Source organism: Manis javanica, chromosome 12 (genome assembly GCF_040802235.1).
Source record: "Manis javanica isolate MJ-LG chromosome 12, MJ_LKY, whole genome shotgun sequence".
Classification (NCBI taxonomy): domain Eukaryota; kingdom Metazoa; phylum Chordata; class Mammalia; order Pholidota; family Manidae; genus Manis; species Manis javanica.
The window spans coordinates 56,188,017-56,208,225 of NC_133167.1; the positions used below are offsets into that span (position 1 = coordinate 56,188,017).

A 20,209-nucleotide genomic window follows, 5' to 3' on the forward strand; every position below is an offset into this window, starting at 1 on the left:
AATGAATATATTCTTAAATCAAAATTTCACTTCTAGGAATGTCACCAACAAAAGTCTTATCCAGACACCCAAAGATATTTGTAGGAAAGTTCATAGCAGTGTTATCTGTAATAGATAAAACTTGGAAACAATGTGAATGTCTATTAATGGGTACCTTCACTTCCTAGAATACTTGGCAGAGATTAAAAAGAGTTGTGGAGATCTCATTGAACTGACATATAAAGATTTCCAAGCTACACTGCCAAATGAAAGAGAAGGTATAGAACATAACTTAGAGTGTGATCTTGCTTATGTTTACAAATATCCCTAAAGATATTATATGTATGCAGTTAATAAAAATGTGTCCAGAAGAATACACTGGAAATGCCAACAGGAGTTGTTCCTTGGGAGGGTGGGTAGCAGGACAGGAAATGGAGGGGAATCTGTATTTTACTGTATGTACTTGTATACTATTTGATTTTTTAAAAACAAAATGTAAAAATTTGTGTGTTAGGAGTGAAAAAGTTAAAAGGAGTTAGAAAGTGTACACACACATATTACTGAATTAATATTAGTAAAGCATTTAGAATATTGCCAGGTACAGAGGAAGTGCTATGTAAATATATGTTAAATTAAATAAATGAATTAAAATATTTGGGTTTTATTCTAAGAAAATAATCATTTAATGTGCAGAGATTTAATTGCAAAGATATTTAACCCCATGATTGTTAAAGTTAGAAACAACCTAAATGTTCATCAGTGGATGATTAATAAATAAACAATATTAATCCATACCATGATTGGGGTTTTTAAATAATTTTTAACAGCTTTATTGAGGTGTATTTTACATATAAAATACACACATTTCAAAGAACAATTCAGTGATTTTTCAGTAATTTGGGTGGTATGACCATCAGCATTAATCAGTTTTAGAATTTATTCCCATTGAGATCCCTTATCCCATTTACAGTTAATCTTGTTACCACCACTAGCCCAGATAGCCACTAATCTACTTTATTTCTTTACATATTTTCTTTTCTGGATTATACAGTGGGATATTTTGAATCTGTAGAAATTGGCCATAATAAGAGACGTCTGGTTATAAAAAGTGAAAACATAAAATATTATGGATAGAATTAGCCTATTTGAGTTTAAGTGAAGGGAGAAAGAGAAGAAAACTTGAATGATCATCTCCAAAATGTTAATGGTGGTTACCTCTGAGCAGTGGAAATATGAGTAGTTTTTTCTGTTGAAATTTTGTGATTAAAAAGAAAAGAAATACAATTATCTTAGAAAGCATGTGGCTTCTGAAGTGGGCTCTTTCAGGGTTTTCTCTTGGCATGCCTGTGAATTAGAGGATGGGAATTTCGTACTGCCTCTGGACATGAGAGGGTTATTTTTCTAAAATCTCAGGGGTAGGGGATGGGACCAAATGGAAATAAAGATATGGGATGATATGACTAGTACCTGCATGATTCAAATGCTCAGCAGACCAGAGCCTCAGGAAGTCAAGCAGACTATGTACTCATGCTGCAAGGCTTCTTGCCAGAAATTGGACTTGGCCTGTCCGCCCCTGGATAAGCTCGGCCCTGTGGGGATATGTTAGCCAGCTTCTAGGGGAGAGGTGGCAATAGTAGAAGGATGCTCATCCCAGTTCCCCTGGCTCCCAGATTTAATAACCAGGGGCAGAGGCACCAGCCGCTACTTCACCGTTTCCTAGAAAGGAAAGCAGAGGAAGAGCGACTTTCTCCTTTATTTGCCATCTTGCTCTTCCTCTTCTTGTGTGAAGGAAATCCCATCCCCCATTCTCTTTAGAGTATTAATCCTTAAAGTGAACAATTTCATAAAGTGTGTAGTCGGATCATGTATTCCAGGCCAATTTTTTTTTTCAACAAAGTTGGTACTTTATGTCTGGATTTTTTGGAGACTCTTTTCTTCAGAGAGGACACAGCACTGAGAGAACAAAAGGCATTTTTTAGCCAAGAATATACACTTTGGTGTGAGCTGACAAGATTCCTTTATCATTCTGATTCTTGAAATAAAAACCTAACCTTTACTGAATTTGCATACAAAGTTGTGGTGAACCAAACTCTATCCCTGGAAGCAGGAATTTCCTCTGGAGTCTCTAGAAAACTTCAAACTCATTTTTTACTATTTTTAATATTCTATTTCTAAATGACATGGAATGTGTTTTATTCTGTGAAAATAATGTGACTGTGTCCATATTTTGATACCTCATTTTCCAAATTATTCTACTTGAAGAGTTTATGTAGCATTTATATTGCAACTATCTTAAATCATTCCTAGTTCCAAACAAATGGGGGCTGAAATCAGTGAAGGTTGCCTTGTAGTTAATGCCTAAGGGCAGATGTAAGAAGGAGATGTTGTATGTTGGTAGGAAAACCTTATTTCACCCATTAATTTGGCTGACAGTGATGTGGCTCTTCAAACTGTTTTGCCTTCAGAAGTGGGGTCCCTAATGGGGATGACCCCAGGCTCTTCACCGAGAATCTCCAGTGTTCTTTAACAATGTATAATGGCAACAGACGAGATCATGGGGTTCTGGTAGCCATTCTCTATGGTCTGTAAGTTTGAAAAGCTCCAGTACCTACTGTCTTTAGGACATTGATAGAAGGTTCCAGTGCTCACATTTTATGCTTATTAGTGATATTTTTCATGAGTTTCCAGGGCTGAAGTGACTTTTTCACACTGTTTAATGGTTTTCAGTTTAACTCCCTTTCTGAGGGGGATGTTGTAAAGACTAATTAGTCAATGTTCATAAAGTGTTTTCAAGCTGAAAACTGCTGCACAAGGGTGTACAGACTCATTAGCTTCTTAGTCATTAATGCCTTTTAGACCTTTTGGCATTCAGAAACTAGATGAAGAAAGCCAAATTAGTACTTTTTTCCTGAAAGAGGGGGACTTCAAAAAGAGAAGAACAGAGCAGTGTATCTCTTTCTCTCCTTACTTTTTTTTTTTTTTGAGAGGGCATCTCTCATATTTATTGATCAAATGGTTGTTAACAACAATAAAATTCAGTATAGAGGGGTCAATGCTCAATGTACAATCATTAATCCATCTCAAGCCTAATTCTCGTCAGTCTCCAATCTTCTGAAGCATAACGAACAAGTTCTTACATGGTGAACGAATTCTTACATAGTGAATAAATTCTTACACAGTGAACAGTGCAAGGGCTTTCATCACAGAAACTTTCGGTTTTGATCATGCATTATGAACTATAAACAATCAGGTCAAATATGAATATTCGTTTGATTTTTATACTTGATTTATATGTTGATCCTACATTTCTCCCTTTATGATTATGATTATTTTTATTTTTAATAAAATGCTGAAGTGGTAGGTAGATGCAAGATAAAGGTAGAAAACATAGTTCAGTGCTGTAAGAGGGCAAATGTAGATGATCAGGTGTGGGCCTATGGACTAAGTATTAATCCAAGCTAGACAAGGGCAGCAAAACATCCACGGATGAAGAAGATTTCTCTCAAAGTAGGGGGGATGAGGTTCTGAGCCTCACCTCTGTTGATCCCCAGTTTCTCACCTGATGGCCCCCCTGCGACTGTGCCTGTCTTAGGTTGTTCCTCCCTTGAGGAATCTTACCTGTCTCTGGCTAACCAGTCATCTTCCGGGGCCATACAGGGAAATGTAAAGTTGGTAAGTGAGAGAGAAGCCATATTGTTTGCAAAGGTTAGCTTTTTACTTCTTTGCAGATTTATGCCCTGTGGCTTCTATGCCCAGCACTTGTCTCGAGGTATCTTTACCACCTGGAGGAATTATGATACTCGGTAAATTCGATATGAGGCACGAATTCTATTTAAGGGTTGTAATTAGGAAGGAAGAAGAAAAGCTATAGAGGTAGCATATGGAAGAAAACATGGGAGGATTGATTATTTCTTTGACATATATTCTTGTAGAGTACCTTAAGTATGTATAGGTTTTAAACTACTAAGTAATTTGCACACACATATTAACATAATAGGAATACGGTGACATAAACAAAGCAAATCTATAATTACCAGCCATCTCCAGTGAAGCCAAGGAAACCATTTAGGCACCCTAGGCATTTGTGAAAATTTGTCTATGATATGATGGATATTGTCCAACTGTACTTAAACAGTCTGAGAAAAATCAGACAAATTAAAACAGCCCATTTCTGGGATCTGTTCACATCCCATATGTTCTTTTAACCATAGATAGTCTATAGTCATAAGATTTTGGAGTGCTACAACTTGCACCCCTCCCAACTCCTGGTTGAGTTCCAACAGTACAGATCCGGTCAAATTCGTTGTCTCACTGTATGCACATGCCAGCCTAGACATCTCCCTCCTCATTCCAATGGCAAGTCCAGGAAACGGTGGGGTGACGCAGCCACAACCGCAGCATCGCCCGGATCCCTGTGGAGGCTTTTTGATGATCATCCCCCGGCACGAGTCCTCCAGAGAGTGCTGATGCCGGAAGCTCCTCCTCATATCGTATCTTAGTTCATTTTCTGGGTAGCCAAGCTAGGCCTTGATCTTCTGCATAGAAACAAACAGACCCTTTGCCCACACTTTGACATGCCCTCTATACCACTGTGCAGAACTCATTGGAGGTCAGCACACAGAAACTGCTTCTTTTTTTTTTTTTTATTAAGAGAAAGGAATATTATCAGAAAAGAGTACCTCCATAGCTGATCATCTGACACCCTTTAAGTGATCAACATTAAGGATATTTAAAGCATGCGTTGATCTTTGATTTACCAATAGTTTTATCCTATCAAGGAGTAATCCCCCTGTTCTTTCTTTCTTTCTTTTTTTTTTTTTTTAATCTTTAATCTACACTTACATGAAGAATGTAAGTTTACTTACTATGTTTACTATGCTCTCCCCTATATCAGGTCCCCCATAACAACCACATTATGGTTACTGTCCATCAGCTTAGCAAAATGTTGTAGAATCCCTACTTGTCCTCTCTGTGTTGTGCAGCCCACCCTCCCCTTTCTCCCTCCCCCCCATGCATGCTAATCTTAATACCCCCTTTATTCTTCCCCCCCTTATCCCTCCCTGCCCACCCATCCTCCCCAGTTCCTTTCCCTTTGGTACCTGTTAGTCCATTTTCGGGTTCTGTAATTCCGCTGCTGTTTTGTTCCTTCAGTTTTTCCTTTGTTCTTATACTCCTCAGATGAGTGAAATCATTTGGTATTTCTCTTTCTCCGCTTGGCTTATTTCACTGAGCATAATACCATCCAGCTCCATCCATGTTGCTGCAAATGGTTGGATTTTTCCACTTCTTATGGCTGAGTAGTATTCCATTGTGTACATGTACCACATCTTCTTTATCCATTCATCTACAGATGGACATTTAGGTTGCTTCCAATTCTTGGCTATTGTAAATAGTGCTGCGATAAACATAGGGCTGCATCTGTCTTTCTCAAACTTGATTGCTGCGTTCTTAGGGTAAATTCCTAGGAGTGGAATTCCTGGGTCAAATGGTAGGTCTGTTTTGAGCATTTTGATGAACCTCCAAACTGCTTTCCACAATGGTTGAACTAATTTACATTCCCACCAGCAGTGTAGGAGGGTTCCCCTTTCTCCACAGCCTCGCCAACATTTGCTGTTGTTTGTCTTTTGGATGGCAGCTATCCTTACTGGTGTGAGGTGATACCTCATTGTAGTTTTAATTTGCATTTCTCTGATAATTAGCGATGTGGAGCATCTTTTCATGTGTCTGTTGGCCATCTGTATTTCTTTTTTAGAGAACTGTCTGTTCAGTTCCTCTGCCCATTTTTTAATTGGGTTATTTGTTTTTTGTTTGTTGAGGCGTGTGAGCTCTTTATATATTCTGGATGTCAAGCCTTTATCGGATGTGTCATTTTCAAATATATTCTCCCATACTGTAGGGTTCCTTTTTGTTCTATTGATGGTGTCTTTCGCTGTACAGAAGCTTTTCAGCTTAATGTAGTCCCACTTGCTCATTTTTGCTGTTGTTTTCCTTGCCCCGGGAGATATGTTCAAGAAGAGGTCACTCATGTTTATGTCTAAGAGGTTTTTGCCTATGTTTTTTTCCGCGAGTTTAATGGTTTCATGACTTACATTCAGGTCTTTGATCCATTTTGAGTTTACCTTTGTATATGGGGTTAGACAATGGTCCAGTTTCATTCTCCTACATGTAGCTGTCCAGTTTTGCCAGCACCATCTGTTGAAGAGACTGTCATTTTGCCATTGTATGTCCATAGCTCCTTTATCAAATATTAATTGACCATATTTGTTTGGGTTAATTTCTGGAGTCTCTAATCTGTTCCACTGGTCTGTGGCTCTGTTCTTGTGCCAGTACCAAATTGTCTTGATTACTATGGCTTTGTAGTAGAGCTTGAAGTTGGGGAGTGAGATCCCCCCTACTTTATTCTTCTTTTTCAGGATTGCTTTGGCTATTCGGGGTCTTTGGTGTTTCCATATGAATTTTTGAATTATTTGTTCCAATTCATTGAAGAATGTTGCTGGTAATTTGAGAGGGATTGCATCAAATCTGTGTATTGCTTTGGGCAGGATGGCCATTTTGACGATATTAATTCTTCCTAGCCATGAGCATGGGATGAGTTTCCATTTATTAGTGTCCCCTTTAATTTCTCTTAAGAGTGACTTGTAGTTTTCAGAGTATAAGTCTTTCACTTCTGTGGTTAGGTTTATTCCTAGGTATTTTATTCTTTTTGATGCAATGGTGAATGGAATTGTTTTCCTGATTTCTCTTTCTATTGATTCATTGTTAGTGTATAGGAAAGCTACAGATTTCTGTGTGTTAATTTTGTATCCTGCAACTTTGCTGTATTCCGATATCAGTTCTAGTAGTTTTGGAGTGGAGTCTTTAGGGTTTTTTATGTACAGTGTCATATCATCTGCAAATAGTGACAGTTTAACTTCTTCTTTACCAATCTGGATTCCTTGTATTTCTTTGTTTTGTCTGATTGCCGTGGCTAGGATCTCCAGTACTATGTTAAATAACAGTGGGGAGAGTGGGCATCCCTGTCTTGTTCCCGATCTCAGAGGAAATGCTTTCAGCTTCTCGCTGTTCAGTATAATGCTGGCTGTGGGTTTATCATATATGGCCTTTATTATGTTGAGGTACTTGCCTCTATTCCCATTTTGCTGAGAGTTTTATCATGAATGGATGTTGAATTTTGTCAAATGCTTTTTCAGCATCTATGGAGATGATCATGTGGGTTTTGTCTTTCTTTTTGTTGATGTGGTGGATGATGTTGATGGATTTTCGAATGTTGTACCATCCTTGCATCCGTGGGATGAATCCCACTTGGTCATGGTGTATGATCCTTTTGATATACTGTTGAATTCTGTTTGCTAATATTTTATTGAGTATTTTTGCATCTACATTCATCAGGGATAGTGGTCTGTAATTTTCTTTTTTGGTGGGGTCTTTGCCTGGTTTTGGTATTAGGGTGATGTTGGCTTCATAGAATGAGTTTGGGAGTATTCCCTCTTCTTCTATTTTTTGGAACACTTTAAGGAGAATGGGTATTATGTCTTCTCTGTGTGTCTGATAAAATTCCGAGGTAAATCCGTCCGGCCCCAGGGTTTTGTTCTTGGGTAGTTTTTTGATTACCATTTCAATTTCTTTGCTTGTAATTGGTTTGTTTAACTTTTGTGTTTCTTCCTTGGTCAGTCTTGGGAGGTTGTATTTTTCTAGGAAGTTGTCCATTTCTTCTAGGTTTTCCAGCATGTTGGCATATAGGTTTTCATAGTAGTCTTCAATAATTCTTTGTATTTCTGTGGAGTCTGTCATGATTTTTCCATTCTCATTTCTGATTGTTGATTTGTGTTGATTCTCTTTTTCTCTTAATAATTTTGGCTAGAGGCTTATCTATTTTGTTTATTTTCTCTAAGAACCGGCTCTTGGTTTCATTGATTTTTGCTATTGTTTTATTCTTCTCAATTTTGTTTATTTCTTCTCTGATCTTTATTATGTCCCTCCTTCTGCTGACTTTAGGCCTCATTTGTTCTTCTTTTTCCAGTTTCGATAATTGTGATGTTAGACAATTCATTTGGGATTGTTCTTCCTTCTTCAAGTATATAGCGATCCCTCGATCGCTATATACTTTCCTCTTAAGACTGCTTTCGCTGCGTCCCACAGAAGTTGGGGCTTAGTGTTGTTGTTGTCATTTGTTTCTATATATTCCTTGATCTCTATTTTGATTTGTTCATTGATCCATTGATTATTTAGTAGCATGTTGTTAAGCCTCCATGTGTTAGTGAGCCTTTTTGTTTTCTTTGTAGAATTTATTTCTACTTTTATACCTTTGTGGTGTGAAAAATTGGTTGGTAGAATTTCAATATTTTGGAATTTACTGATGCTCTTTCTGTGAGCTAGTATGTGGTCTATTCTGGAGAATGTTCCATGTGCACTTGAGAAGAATGTATATCCTGTTGCTTTTGGATGTAGAGTTCTATAGTTGTCTATTAGGTCCATCTGTTCTAGTGTGTTGTTCAGTGCCTGTGTGTCCTTGCTTATTTTCTGCCCGGTGGATCTATCCTTTGGGGTGAGTGGTGTGTTGAAGTCTCCTAAAATGAATGCATTGCAGTCTATTTCCCTCTTTAGTTCTGTTAGCATTTGCTTCACATATGCTGGTGCTCCTGTATTGGGTGCATATATATTTAGAATGGTTATATCCTCTTGTTGGACTGAGCCCTTTATCATTATGTAGTATCCTTCTTTATCTCTTGTTACTTTCTTTGTTTTGAAGTCTATTTTGTCTGATATTAGTACTGCAACCCCTGCTTTCCTCTTGCTGTTGTTTCCCTGAAATATGTTTTTCCATCCCTTGACTTTTAGTCTATGCTTGTCTTTGGGTTTAAGGTGAGTTTCTTGTAAGCAGCATATAGATGGGTCTTGCTTTTTTATCCATTCTATTACTCTGTGTCTTTTGATTGGTGCATTAAGTCCATTTACATTTAGGGTGACTATTGAGAGATATGTACTTATTGCCATTGCAGGCTTTAGATTCGTGGTTACCAAAGGTTCAAGGTTAGCTTCTTTAGTATCTTACTGCCTAACTTAGCTCACTTATTGAGCTGTTATATACACTGTCTGGATATTCTTTTCTTCCCTCCCTTCTTATTCCTCCTCCTCCATTCTTCATATGTTGTGTGTTTTGTTCTGTGCTCTTTTTAGGAGTGCTCCCATCTAGAGCAGTCCCTGTAGGATGCCCTGTAGAGGTGGTTTGTGGGAAGCAAAATCCCTCAGCTTTTGCTTGTCTGGGAATTGTTTAATCCCGCCATCATATTTAAATGATAGTCATGGTAGATACAGTATCCTTGGTTCAAGGCCCTTCTGTTTCATTGCATTAAGTATATCATGCCATTCTCTTCTGGCCTGTAGGGTTTCTGTTGAGAAGTCTGATGTTAGCCTGATGGGTTTTCCTTTATAGGTGACCTTTTTCTCTCTAGCTGCCTTTAAAACTCTTTCCTCGTCCTTGATCCTTGCCATTTTAATTACTATGTGTCTTGGTGTTGTTCTCCTTGGATCCTTTCTGTTGGGGGTTCTGTGTAATTCCATGGTCTGTTCGATTATTTCCTCCCCCAGTTTGGGGAAGTTTTCAGCAATTATTTCTTCAAAGAGACTTTCTATCCCTTTTCCTCTTTCTTCTTCTTCTGGTACCCCTATAATACAAATATTATTCCTTTTGGCTTGGTCACATAGTTCTCTTAGTGTTGTTTCATTCCTGGAGGTTCTTTTATCTCTCTCTATGTCAGCTTCTATACGTTCCTGTTCTCTGGCTTCTATTCCTTCAATGGCTTCTTGCATCTTATCCATTCTACTTATAAATCCTTCCAGGGATTGTTTCACTTCTGTGATCTCCTTCCTAACATCTGTGATCTCCCTCCGGACTTCATCCCATTGCTCTTGCATTTTTCTCTGCATGTCATCCCATTGCTCTTGCATTTTTCTCTGCATCTCTGTCAGCATGTTCATGATTTTTATTTTGAATTCTTTTTCAGGAGGACTGGTTAGGTCTGTCTCCTTCTCAGGTGTTGTCTCTGTGATCTTTGTCTGCCTGTAGTTTTGCCTTTTCATGGTGATAGAGATAGTTTGCAGAGCTGGTACGAGCGACCGCTGGAAGAGCTTCCCTTCTTGTTGGTTTGTGGCCTTCCTCTCCTGGGAGAATAGCGACCTCTAGTGGCTTGTGCTGGGCAGCTGTGCGCATACAGTGCTTCTGCTTCCTGCCCGGTTTCTGTGGGGTTTATCTCCGCTGTTCCTGTGGGCATGGCCTGGCTGGGGCTGCTCCTCCAAAGTGGTGGATCCCCGTTGGAGGGGGAGCAGCCGGGAAGCTATTTATCTCTGTAAGGGGCCTCTGTGCTCCCTGTTTCCCAGGGGGTTAGAGTGCCCAGAGATCCCCAGATTCCCTGCCTCTGGTCTAAGTGTCCTGTCCTGCCCCTTTAAGACTTCCAAAAAGCACTCTCCAAACCAAAACAACAACAGCAGCAATGAGAGAGGGAACAGAAAAAAAAAAGAAAAAATAAGGAAAAAACATGCGATTTTTTTTTTTTTCCTCAGGCGCCGGTCCCAGTCACCCGCTCACTGGCCCTGCTGCCCTGCCTCCCTAGCACTGGGATCCCTGTCCCTTCAAGCCTTCTAAAAAGCACCCGCCCACTGGTCCTGCAGGGAAAAATGCCCGATATTCTTTGTCTTCAGGTGTCGTTCCCAGGCACCCGCTCACCGGTCCTGCTGCTCTGCCTCCCTAGCACCGGGGTCCCTGTCTCTTTAAGGCTTCCAAAAAGCACTCGCCAAAGAGAAAAAAAAAGGGGGGAAATGCGCAATATCCTTTGTCCTCAGGCACGGGTCCCAGGCACCCGCTCACCAGTCCCGCTGCCCTTCCTCCCTAGCACCGGGGTCCCTGTCCCTTTAAGTCTTCCAAAAAGCACTCGCCAAAAAGAAAAAAAAAGGGGGAAAGCACGCGATTTCCTCCGTCCTCAGGCGCCGGTCTCAGGCACCCACCCACCGGTCCCGTAGGGAAAAATGTGCGATAATCTTTGTCCTCAGGCGCCAGTCCCTGGCACCCGCTCACTGATCCCGCCGCCCTGCCTCCCTAGCGATGGGGTCCCTGTCCCTTTAAGGTTTCCAAAAAGCACTCGCCAAAAAAAAAAACCGCTCCGGTTTCTTTCCACCCGCCGGGAGCCGGCGGAGGGGCGCTTGGGTCCCGCCGGGCCGGGGCTTGTATCTTACCCCCTTCGCAAGGCGCTGGGTTCTTGCAGGTGTGGATGTGGTCTGGATGTTGTCCTGTGTCCTCTGGTCTCTATTTTAGGAAGAGTTTTCTTTGTTATATTTTCATAGCTCTATGTGTTTTTGGGAGGAGATTTCCACTGCTCTACTCACGCTGCCATCCTGGCTCCACACCCCCTCTCTCCTTACTTTTTTAAGACATCTGTTGCATTGGGACTGAAAAAAAAAGATATAAAAATATTTTGTTTTTCATTATCTCCTATTTCCATACTGCTTCACTTCTTCTTTCTCCCTCTTTTCAAATTATATTTGCCTGCTTCTACTATGCACTTATTTAGAAACTCTATGGAGCATATTTCTGTATGGGTATTCAGAGCAGAGTTGAATCTGACCCCAGAGTGTTGAATTGTGCCAGTGAATGACACAGGGTAGATCATTACCTTTGTAAATAATGATTCCCTCTCAGTTTGCTGTGTGTTGTAAAAGTATGCTATTGTCTCTATCCACAGTAATCTTTGGTCAATATATATTAGACTTATATATGATTCAATTAGATCTTTGATCTAGGGTTGAAAAGTACAAATTGGCCACCAAAGACATGAGGTCCTTAAAGAAACTAGTGACAAAGATGGGTAGTCTACAAATAATTAAATTGACAGCTGATTTTAAGCAGCATCAATGATAAAGGAATAGTATATTCTAAGTACTGAGAGAAAACACCTGTCAATCTAGAATTGTATACCCAACTCAATTACCTTTTAAGATTGATCATAAGACAGAGATATTTTTATACAAAACAAAAACAAAGCATTTACCACCAGTACTAAGGACATTCTAAAAGACTGTGTTCAAAGAGCAAGAAAGTCATCCCAGTAGGAAGGAAGGAGATGCGGAAGGAACGAAAAGGAAAAAATTGGTAAACATTTGGGTGAATCTAAATAAGCACTAGCTAATAATAATAATAATAATAATAACGTCCAATTTGCATAAACAGAACAAGATAGAACTAGAAAAGAAGTAACATATATACCAGGGAAGTTAAGGTATTCCAAGGTCCTTATCTTATTTGGAAGGAGGCTAAAGATGTTAAATTTAGATTTTATTGTGTGGACATACAATTTCTAGTTTAATTACTAAAAAAAAAAGGAAAATGTAATATAGTAGTGGGGAGAATCAATGAAATGAGAAAATAAAATCAATAGCAACTGGCTCAGTAAAGAAAGAAAGTAAAAAATTTTAAATAGATTTTAATAATTGTTCCTGAGATCCTTACCTTAACAATTACAAATATTAAGTAACTATGTTGTGAAGTTCATGTACATTATATATATATATATATACCTAGAGGACAAATGAGAGAAAAAGAACAAGTCTTAATGATTTGTGAACAGGTGCTTCTGGCTTAGGACAAAATGTTCAGTAACAGCATCATTCAGAGATTACACAAGACATGTGTTGCAGGAGAGGAACCTCAGATGTAGGGAACCCAATTCTTTTTTTTTTAACTGAATGTGTCTTCTCTTTCTATTGATAATATTTAAACTATGACGTTCATTATCATTTCTAAAATGAAATTTTTTGAAACAATATTTTTATTAAGGTATTATTGATATATACACTCTTATGAAGGTTTCACATGAAAAACAATGTGGTTACTACATTCGCCATTTTATCGAAAACCCCCACACCCCATTGCAGTCACTGTCCATCAGTGTAGTAAGATGCTACAGAGTCACTACCTGTCTTCTCTGTGCTACACTGTCTTCCCCATGATCACCCCCACACCATGTGCCATGTGCATTAATCATAATACCACTCAATCCCCTTCTCCCTCCCTCCCAACCCATTCTCCCCCACCCCTCCCCTTTGGTAACCACTAGTCCCTTCTTGGAGTTTGTGAGTCTCCTGCTGTTTCGGGGAACCTAATTCTTTTAAAATGGATTGTAAGCCTGCCTGACCTCTGCCTCAGAGGGAGTATTATTTATATCTTTTTATATCTTATTATAATTAAGACTATATATAGTCTTAATTATAATGCATAGTTAATTTTGGTCTTTGCTCTGGAAGGAGACACTATTAGTTTTCTAAGGCTGTTCACTATACAAGCAGCCTTGAAAGATAGATCCAGAGCCATTGTTTGTAGGATGTATAGAAATATCAGGGACGCCTAGAGAATTCTCTCCCAATTACCTTGGATGAGTTTGTAAACCTACAGTTTTCCATCTGAAAAATTGAATGAATGGTTTATCCTATGTAGTTGTGAGGATCACACAATATAGTACATATAAAAGGTTTAACATCCTACCTAAAAACTTTGTCAATATCAATTACTATTATAAATGATTATTTCTAAAATAAGATGTTTATTGAAATCTTTATTTTCTCTAGCAAAAAACTTTGCAGCTCACTGATGTGTCCAATTATTAGAATTACCAAATATTTAGAACTAAAAATATTCAGAACAGAAAGATTACTCAGTAAAATCAGACATTTTAAAGATAAGGAAATAGGTTCAGAGAGATTAAGTGACTTGTTGACTTTCAAGCATAACAGCCATATAAAGGACAATGGTCACCTGATTTAAAATTCAGGTCCTTTAAAATTATACAAAATGCTTGGAGCTCAGTAAATACTGCTATTACAAATGGATTGAAGCACACATATGATTAGAAAGTGCTTTACATGTTCATTTGGTCATTCTCTTCTTCCTACTTGCTTGACCTGTAAACTACCTGAAACTTGGCCCCTGAAGGCTAATAAATACAGAAAGGAAGGAAGGAAGGAAGAGAGGGCGGGAGGGAGGAGGAAGAGGTGCGTAGCTAAATTAAATAAACCATATCTCCTCCTCCCCTCCATTTCCATTATAGTCACTGTCTCCACATTAGAGAAAATAAAAGAAAGTGCTTTCTGTGTGTGTAGATGATTTTGAAAGTGTTCCCATTCTGGCTAAAGGCAGGAAAATTATGGCAATATATCTGGCAGCTTTATGTCAATAGCTTTATGCTGGCTTATCGACCAACTTCCTAAGGCATGAGGGGGAGTAATAAGGACGGGAAAGGAGTGGGTGATGGAAATAACATCTCATTCTGGAAGGAAAAATGTTGTAAGGAATGATCATCAGTTGTAGAATTAGATGACCTGAGTTCCTGTATGAGTTTGAGAAGTTACTGAGTTTCCTAATCTCTGAAAGGTTCATAACATTCCTCCATGAGAAGTGATGTGTGATTCAAGTGAAGATGATATGGGAGTGTCTGACACATAGCAAGTCCTCATTAAATATTAGTTTACCTTGAATCAAATCTAGTAAAGGAATTTATCCTAGAAAGGTCTATAAAAACTAATTCATTTATTTTGTAACCCTATTTAATACCAATCCCACTGTTTTTCTTCTTTAAGAATGGGATAAACAGCATTAGGTACTACAGCATTCTGAAATCCTTTCAGGGATCCGAGGCCACAGTTGAGTATGCCCAGGTAGCCAAAGCAAGATGTTAATAGGAAAGAAATGATAGAGAATGTGAAGTGCCCTTCATCTTTTGTCCACCTCAAGCCTTCTGCAAAATTACCTCTGACTCCAGGTAATTCTGGGTGTTCTGGGTATCCCAGGGGTGTCGCACACCAGGTCCTGAGCAGATCTGCTCCTACTGGTCTCATCAGTCACCTCTTCACAGGGCATCATGATGTGTGTGGTGTGTGCTGGGGAGGTTAGATAGAGACTGTGTTATAAAACATGCCCTTTCCCTTTGCTTTAGAGAAGTCCTGCCACAATGTCTTAGGTCATGAAGAGTTCAGGGAAATAATTCTTAGTTTTTATTTGGGGGCATTGTCTCTCTCACAGGAGTCAGATTCTGGAGATGAATTTGAGTGAGAGTGTTGAGACCATACTGAACATCCCTAGACCTTAACCCCTTGTGATGAGAAAGGCTTTGTTAGGATCAGGCCCTTCGCACTTAGCTGTTTCTTTCCATCAGAGTGCTGTTTTCTTGAAGGTTCCCCAGTCTTTCCTCAAATAGGCTTCTGTAGGACCATCCTACCAATTTACATTCATGTTCAGTTGTGTCAGTACAGCAGTGGGCACATTTTGAGTTTGTTTGCCTGAGGCTACCAGGCCTTCTAGCCTCTACTTTCCTATGGGGCTTATCTCAACAGGCATACTTAAATCTGCAGCTGACAGAGTTCTGGGGTCAGCTGAGATCCCTGCTACAGATACTCATGTACAAAGAAATTGGCTCATATCCTGCCTGTCTTCAAATGTGAGTGTGGGCACTTGTCTTTAATTCTTGATATATCAGAGTGTGGGTAAAATTGCAATATTTCCAGAGTATCTCGCCTGGCTTTAATACATCTGCATATCAATAGGGGTTCAGAGGTGTAAACAAGTAGACTTTAGTGCATTTGCATCATTCCTCAGGGGTGGAGAGAAGTTCATCTCCGTATCAATGGGTAATTACCTGGGCAAGGAGGGCTTATCTGTACCTGAGAGGTGAGAGTGAGGGCCAGTTTTGCTTCTGTTAGAGCAGGAAAGAGAGAAGTGCCCGGACTGCAGTTTGTGAGTGATAAACGGATTTTAAACTTTATTTCTCCCTTTGACTGATTTTGGTTTTTAGAGGTATTTTGCCCCAGGATTTCCTCTCCCCAGACTAACATGGATCCATTCATTTATTCATTTTTCATTGATCAAAGAAGGAACACAAAGATGATTTTGACACAGTTCCTGTATCACTGCTGTTACAATTTGTTGCTTATGTTTTTGTTTTCTCATAGATGTGGTTGTCCCTAAAGTTTGATTTAGATCATCTTACAGATATCTGAAAAAATATCTTCTGTAAGATGCTAGTATCAACAACTCCATACTTAATCACTGTTAATAATGTACTATATCAGGCATATGCAGGAAATGTGGAATTTGATTCGGTGATGTTTTAATGTTCTTAACATTCTCTTTGCCCCCAGGTTATGCAGATGTATCTTCCCTTTTGTGGTATTGCCATATCTAACGCTCAGCTATTTGCTGCCTCAAGGAAAGAGTATGAAAGAAGCAGGGTGAGTAGAAAGAAAAACATTGCTGACAGTTCTCAAAGTGCTCTGTCTTTCAAATGTCTGTAAGACAGTATGTCTTTTAGAAACACCATACTATCTTTGAATAGTTCAAGAATCTTTTTTATTTTTGTAATCATTCTAGTCTATGGTTGAAGATCCCCTTCAAGCAATAAGCCCAAATGGAAGTGGATACAAATTCATGTTGTTGTTTGAGGTAAATAGTACCAGCTTCTTTTAAAAAGGAAATTAATTTCACATCTACACCATAAGGCAGCATATATATTCTTGCTTACTTGTGTCTTTGAAACAATAACACAATTTAGTGATGTTTTTATAACTTAATTCCTTTAAGAAGCAAGGTATGTTACAAATGATTTCACCCTACCTCAGAAATTTTGTTTTTGAATTGAAGGATTTTCTGGAAGAGTGTTACAGGATAACTGGACAATAATGTGAACACTAATTTGTAGAATTATAATGAAACATACATAAAAGGATTGATCTCATATACCACCACCAGTTACATAGTTAAATTGTAAAACAAAGGCAAAAGCAAAAACTGATGCTCAAAAAAATGCTGAACTGTATCAGAGATTAAATTATATTAGGCTCAATATACTTTTAAATATAGGGACATTACTGTCACAACATAGAGACATATTTATTAAGAAGATGTTTTAAAAAGTTTAAAACCTTCAGTTAAATGGTAATTAAACTGATTAAAAATTTCATTTGCTAAGCATTATGACTTACGAATATTTCACAATAAACAGATGAACACAGTTAACTTAAACACAATACAGGCATCTTCTTTAGCATGGTGTACTATGCCTTTTCTCTGTCTTGGATGCTGTTGTGATATTTCCCCCCATGTCTTACCATTCTCCTCCTTCCATTCAGCACTCCAGCAGTATAATCCCCGATTTGCAGAAAACAATCTTTTTCACTTTCTCATACCTTTAGCCAAATTTTGCCCTCTGCTTTCAGTGTCTCATGTCCACCTTTTTCTTCCCACTGCCATTTGCCTTGCAAATCCTTCAGGACCCAGCTCAGTCTTTCCTTCTTTACCTATTGTTTTTATTTGTATATACTGCCATTGTTCTATTGTAGATACATGTCACACTGCATATTTATTGATGACCCTCCTCTCTATATTTTGAACTCCTTTTGGGATACTTCATGTATTATTAATCTTTGCATCCTCAGGTATGGCACAATTTACTTATTTATAAAACAAATACTTATTTTGCAATATTGTTCAGACACTGTCCATCTAAAGTCCCTGCCATCATTAAACTTGCTATTCTAGTGGGAACAACAGATAATAGACAAGCAAACAAGTAAAAAATATATAGTATCTGGTAGTATAAATGCTCTAAAGAAAAATGAAGTGAGATAAATAGATTGAGACTGGTCACTGAAGAATGGTTTAAGATGGTAATGAAGAAGGTCTCTGTAAGGAGATATTTGAGCAGAGACCTGAATGAAACAAGGAGCAAAGCCATAGAAAGATCTGGTAAAAGCATTCCAGATATTGGAAATATCAAGTGCAAAAGTCCTGGGGCAGGAGAAAGCTTAGTCAATGTGTCTAGAGAACAGAGAAGGAAGACCTTGAATATCCAAAGCATCTGAGAAGGAAAAAAGCTTGTAAGCATCATACTTCCTGATTTCAAGCTATACTACAAAGCTATTATAATCAAAACAGTATGATACTGGCATTAAAAACAGACACATAACCAATGGAATAGAATTGAGAGCTTAGAAATAAACCCATGCACATACAGTCAACATGCATTTGACAAGGAATATTCAATGGGGAGAAGATAGTATTTTCAATAAATGGTGTTGCAAAACTGGATATTCACATGCAAAAGAATGAAATTGGATCTGTCTTATACCACTCAGAGGAATTAACTTCAAATGGATTAAAGGCATAAAATATCAGACCTAAAACTATAAAACTTCTAGAAGAAAACATAGGGGAAAAGCCCCAGTGATGTTTTGGGTTGGACACAAAAGCACAAGCAACAAAAGCAAAAGCAAACAAGTGGGACTACATTATATTTTTAAAAACCCTGCATAGCAAAGGAAACAATCAACAAAATGAAGAGACAACCTAAAGAATGGGAGAAAACATTTACAAGTCATATATATTAGATAAGGGGCTAATATCCAAAATACATAAAGAACTCATACAAGTCAATAGCAGAAAACACCAAATAATCCAATTAAAACTGGGTAGAGGATCTAATAGAAATTTTTCCAAAAGAAGACATACAAATGACTAACAGGTACATGAAAAGATTCTCAGCATCACTAATCATCTAATGCAAATCAAAACCATAATGGTATATCAACTCATGCCTGTTAGAATGGCTATTATGAAAAAGACAGGAGATAACAAGTGCTGCTGAGGATGAGGAGAAATGGGAACGCTTGTGCTCTCTGGGTGGGAATATGCATTAGTACAGCCATAATGAAAGCAGATGAAATACAGATGTTCCTCAAAAAACTAAAAATAGAACTTCTGTATCATTCAGCCATCCCACCTCTGGGTACATATCTGAAGGAAATGAAGTCACTCTCAAGAGATCTGCACCACCATGTTCATCACAGCATTATTGACAATAGCCAAGACCTGGAAACAACCCAAGTGTCCATTGGTGAATAACTAGATATAGAAACTGTGGTATATATGTACAGAATATTATTCAGCCAATGGAAGGAAATCCTGCCATTTATGACAATATGGATTAAACATGATGGCACTGTAGTAAGTGAAATAAGTCAGAACTATAAAAAGCAGAATTCATAGGAAACCCAAGGTAGAATGGTGATTTCCAGAGGATGGGGTATGGGGAACGTGGAGAGATCCTAGTCAAAGTACATAAAATTTCTATTATAAGATGATTAAGTTCTGGGGATCTAATATTCAGCATGGTGACTATACTTAACAATACTGTATTACATATGTGAAAGTTGCTGAAAGTTGCTGTGAAAGTTGCTGTAAGAGTACATCTTAATGTTCTTACCACACACAAAAATTATAATTCTGTGAAATGATAGATGTGTTAACCTTATTGTAGGAATCACTTCACAATATATATGTGTATCAAATCATCATGTTAAACTTACACATGTCATATGTCAATTATAGCCCAATAAAACTGGGGGAAAAAGGAATTTCCCCCCAAACTGGTGGTAAAATAAATATAAGGTTTATGTAGGAAATGAGTGAAAACTACTTTGGGCTTGCTTGTACAGCTGGCAAGTTAACAGTTGGATACTAGTCTAAAGTTTTGGAGAGACTTCAAGACTCAAGATTAATATTTGGGAACCATGAGCATATAGATGGTATTTAAATTCAGGTACCATGTAGGTTAATCTGGGGGGAGAAGGGGTGGATAAGAGAAGGGAAGAGGTCCAAGGGTGAGCCCAGGAACAAAAGGTCACTAGAAGGAGGGGCAGAAATGCAAGTGAAGTCACGTAGCAGGGAGTGTTCAACTATGTGAAAGGTTTCCAGTGTCTGTTGAATTCATATCATCCTAGATTTTCTTCTCTTTGTCTCCTATTCTGGAGCTAGTTGGCATTGTTATTTGTGAAACTTTTATCATTTGTTAGTAAAGAAGCAATTTTTAATTAGAAACAATAAAATTACTATAATGTGATTTGTCAGTGCAAGACTCAAGGCACAATTAGTTTTTCCTCTGAGATAAATGTTCTTGCATATGAGTCCCAGAGGCCCTATCCACATAGTCACAACAAATTGAAAAGTTAAATAATTGTTCAGTTAATATGATACATCTGAAGAAATTGTCTGGATGATTAAGGAAATAATGTTTTCCCCCTTAATAACAGGGGATTTTGTTGGTAATTATTCAGACAGCAGTTGCCTCAATTTTAATGTTATGTTTGAATATGACATTATTGCACATCGACCTCTTAACAGCAATTTGCTGTCCAA

At 38.3% G+C, this 20,209-nt stretch overlaps 1 protein-coding gene across 2 annotated transcripts in view; it reads left to right on the forward strand.

Annotated features, from left to right (window-relative positions):
* The window catches only part of PDE11A (phosphodiesterase 11A), a 387,045-nt gene that overhangs the window by 124,890 nt on the left and 241,946 nt on the right, over positions 1 to 20,209 (forward strand). For both annotated transcript variants that reach the window (XM_073218656.1, XM_073218657.1), the window contains exon 3: positions 16,159 to 16,248. In XM_073218656.1, coding sequence (XP_073074757.1) covers positions 16,159 to 16,248 — 90 coding nt within the window. The remainder of the gene's footprint in view (positions 1 to 16,158; positions 16,249 to 20,209) is intronic.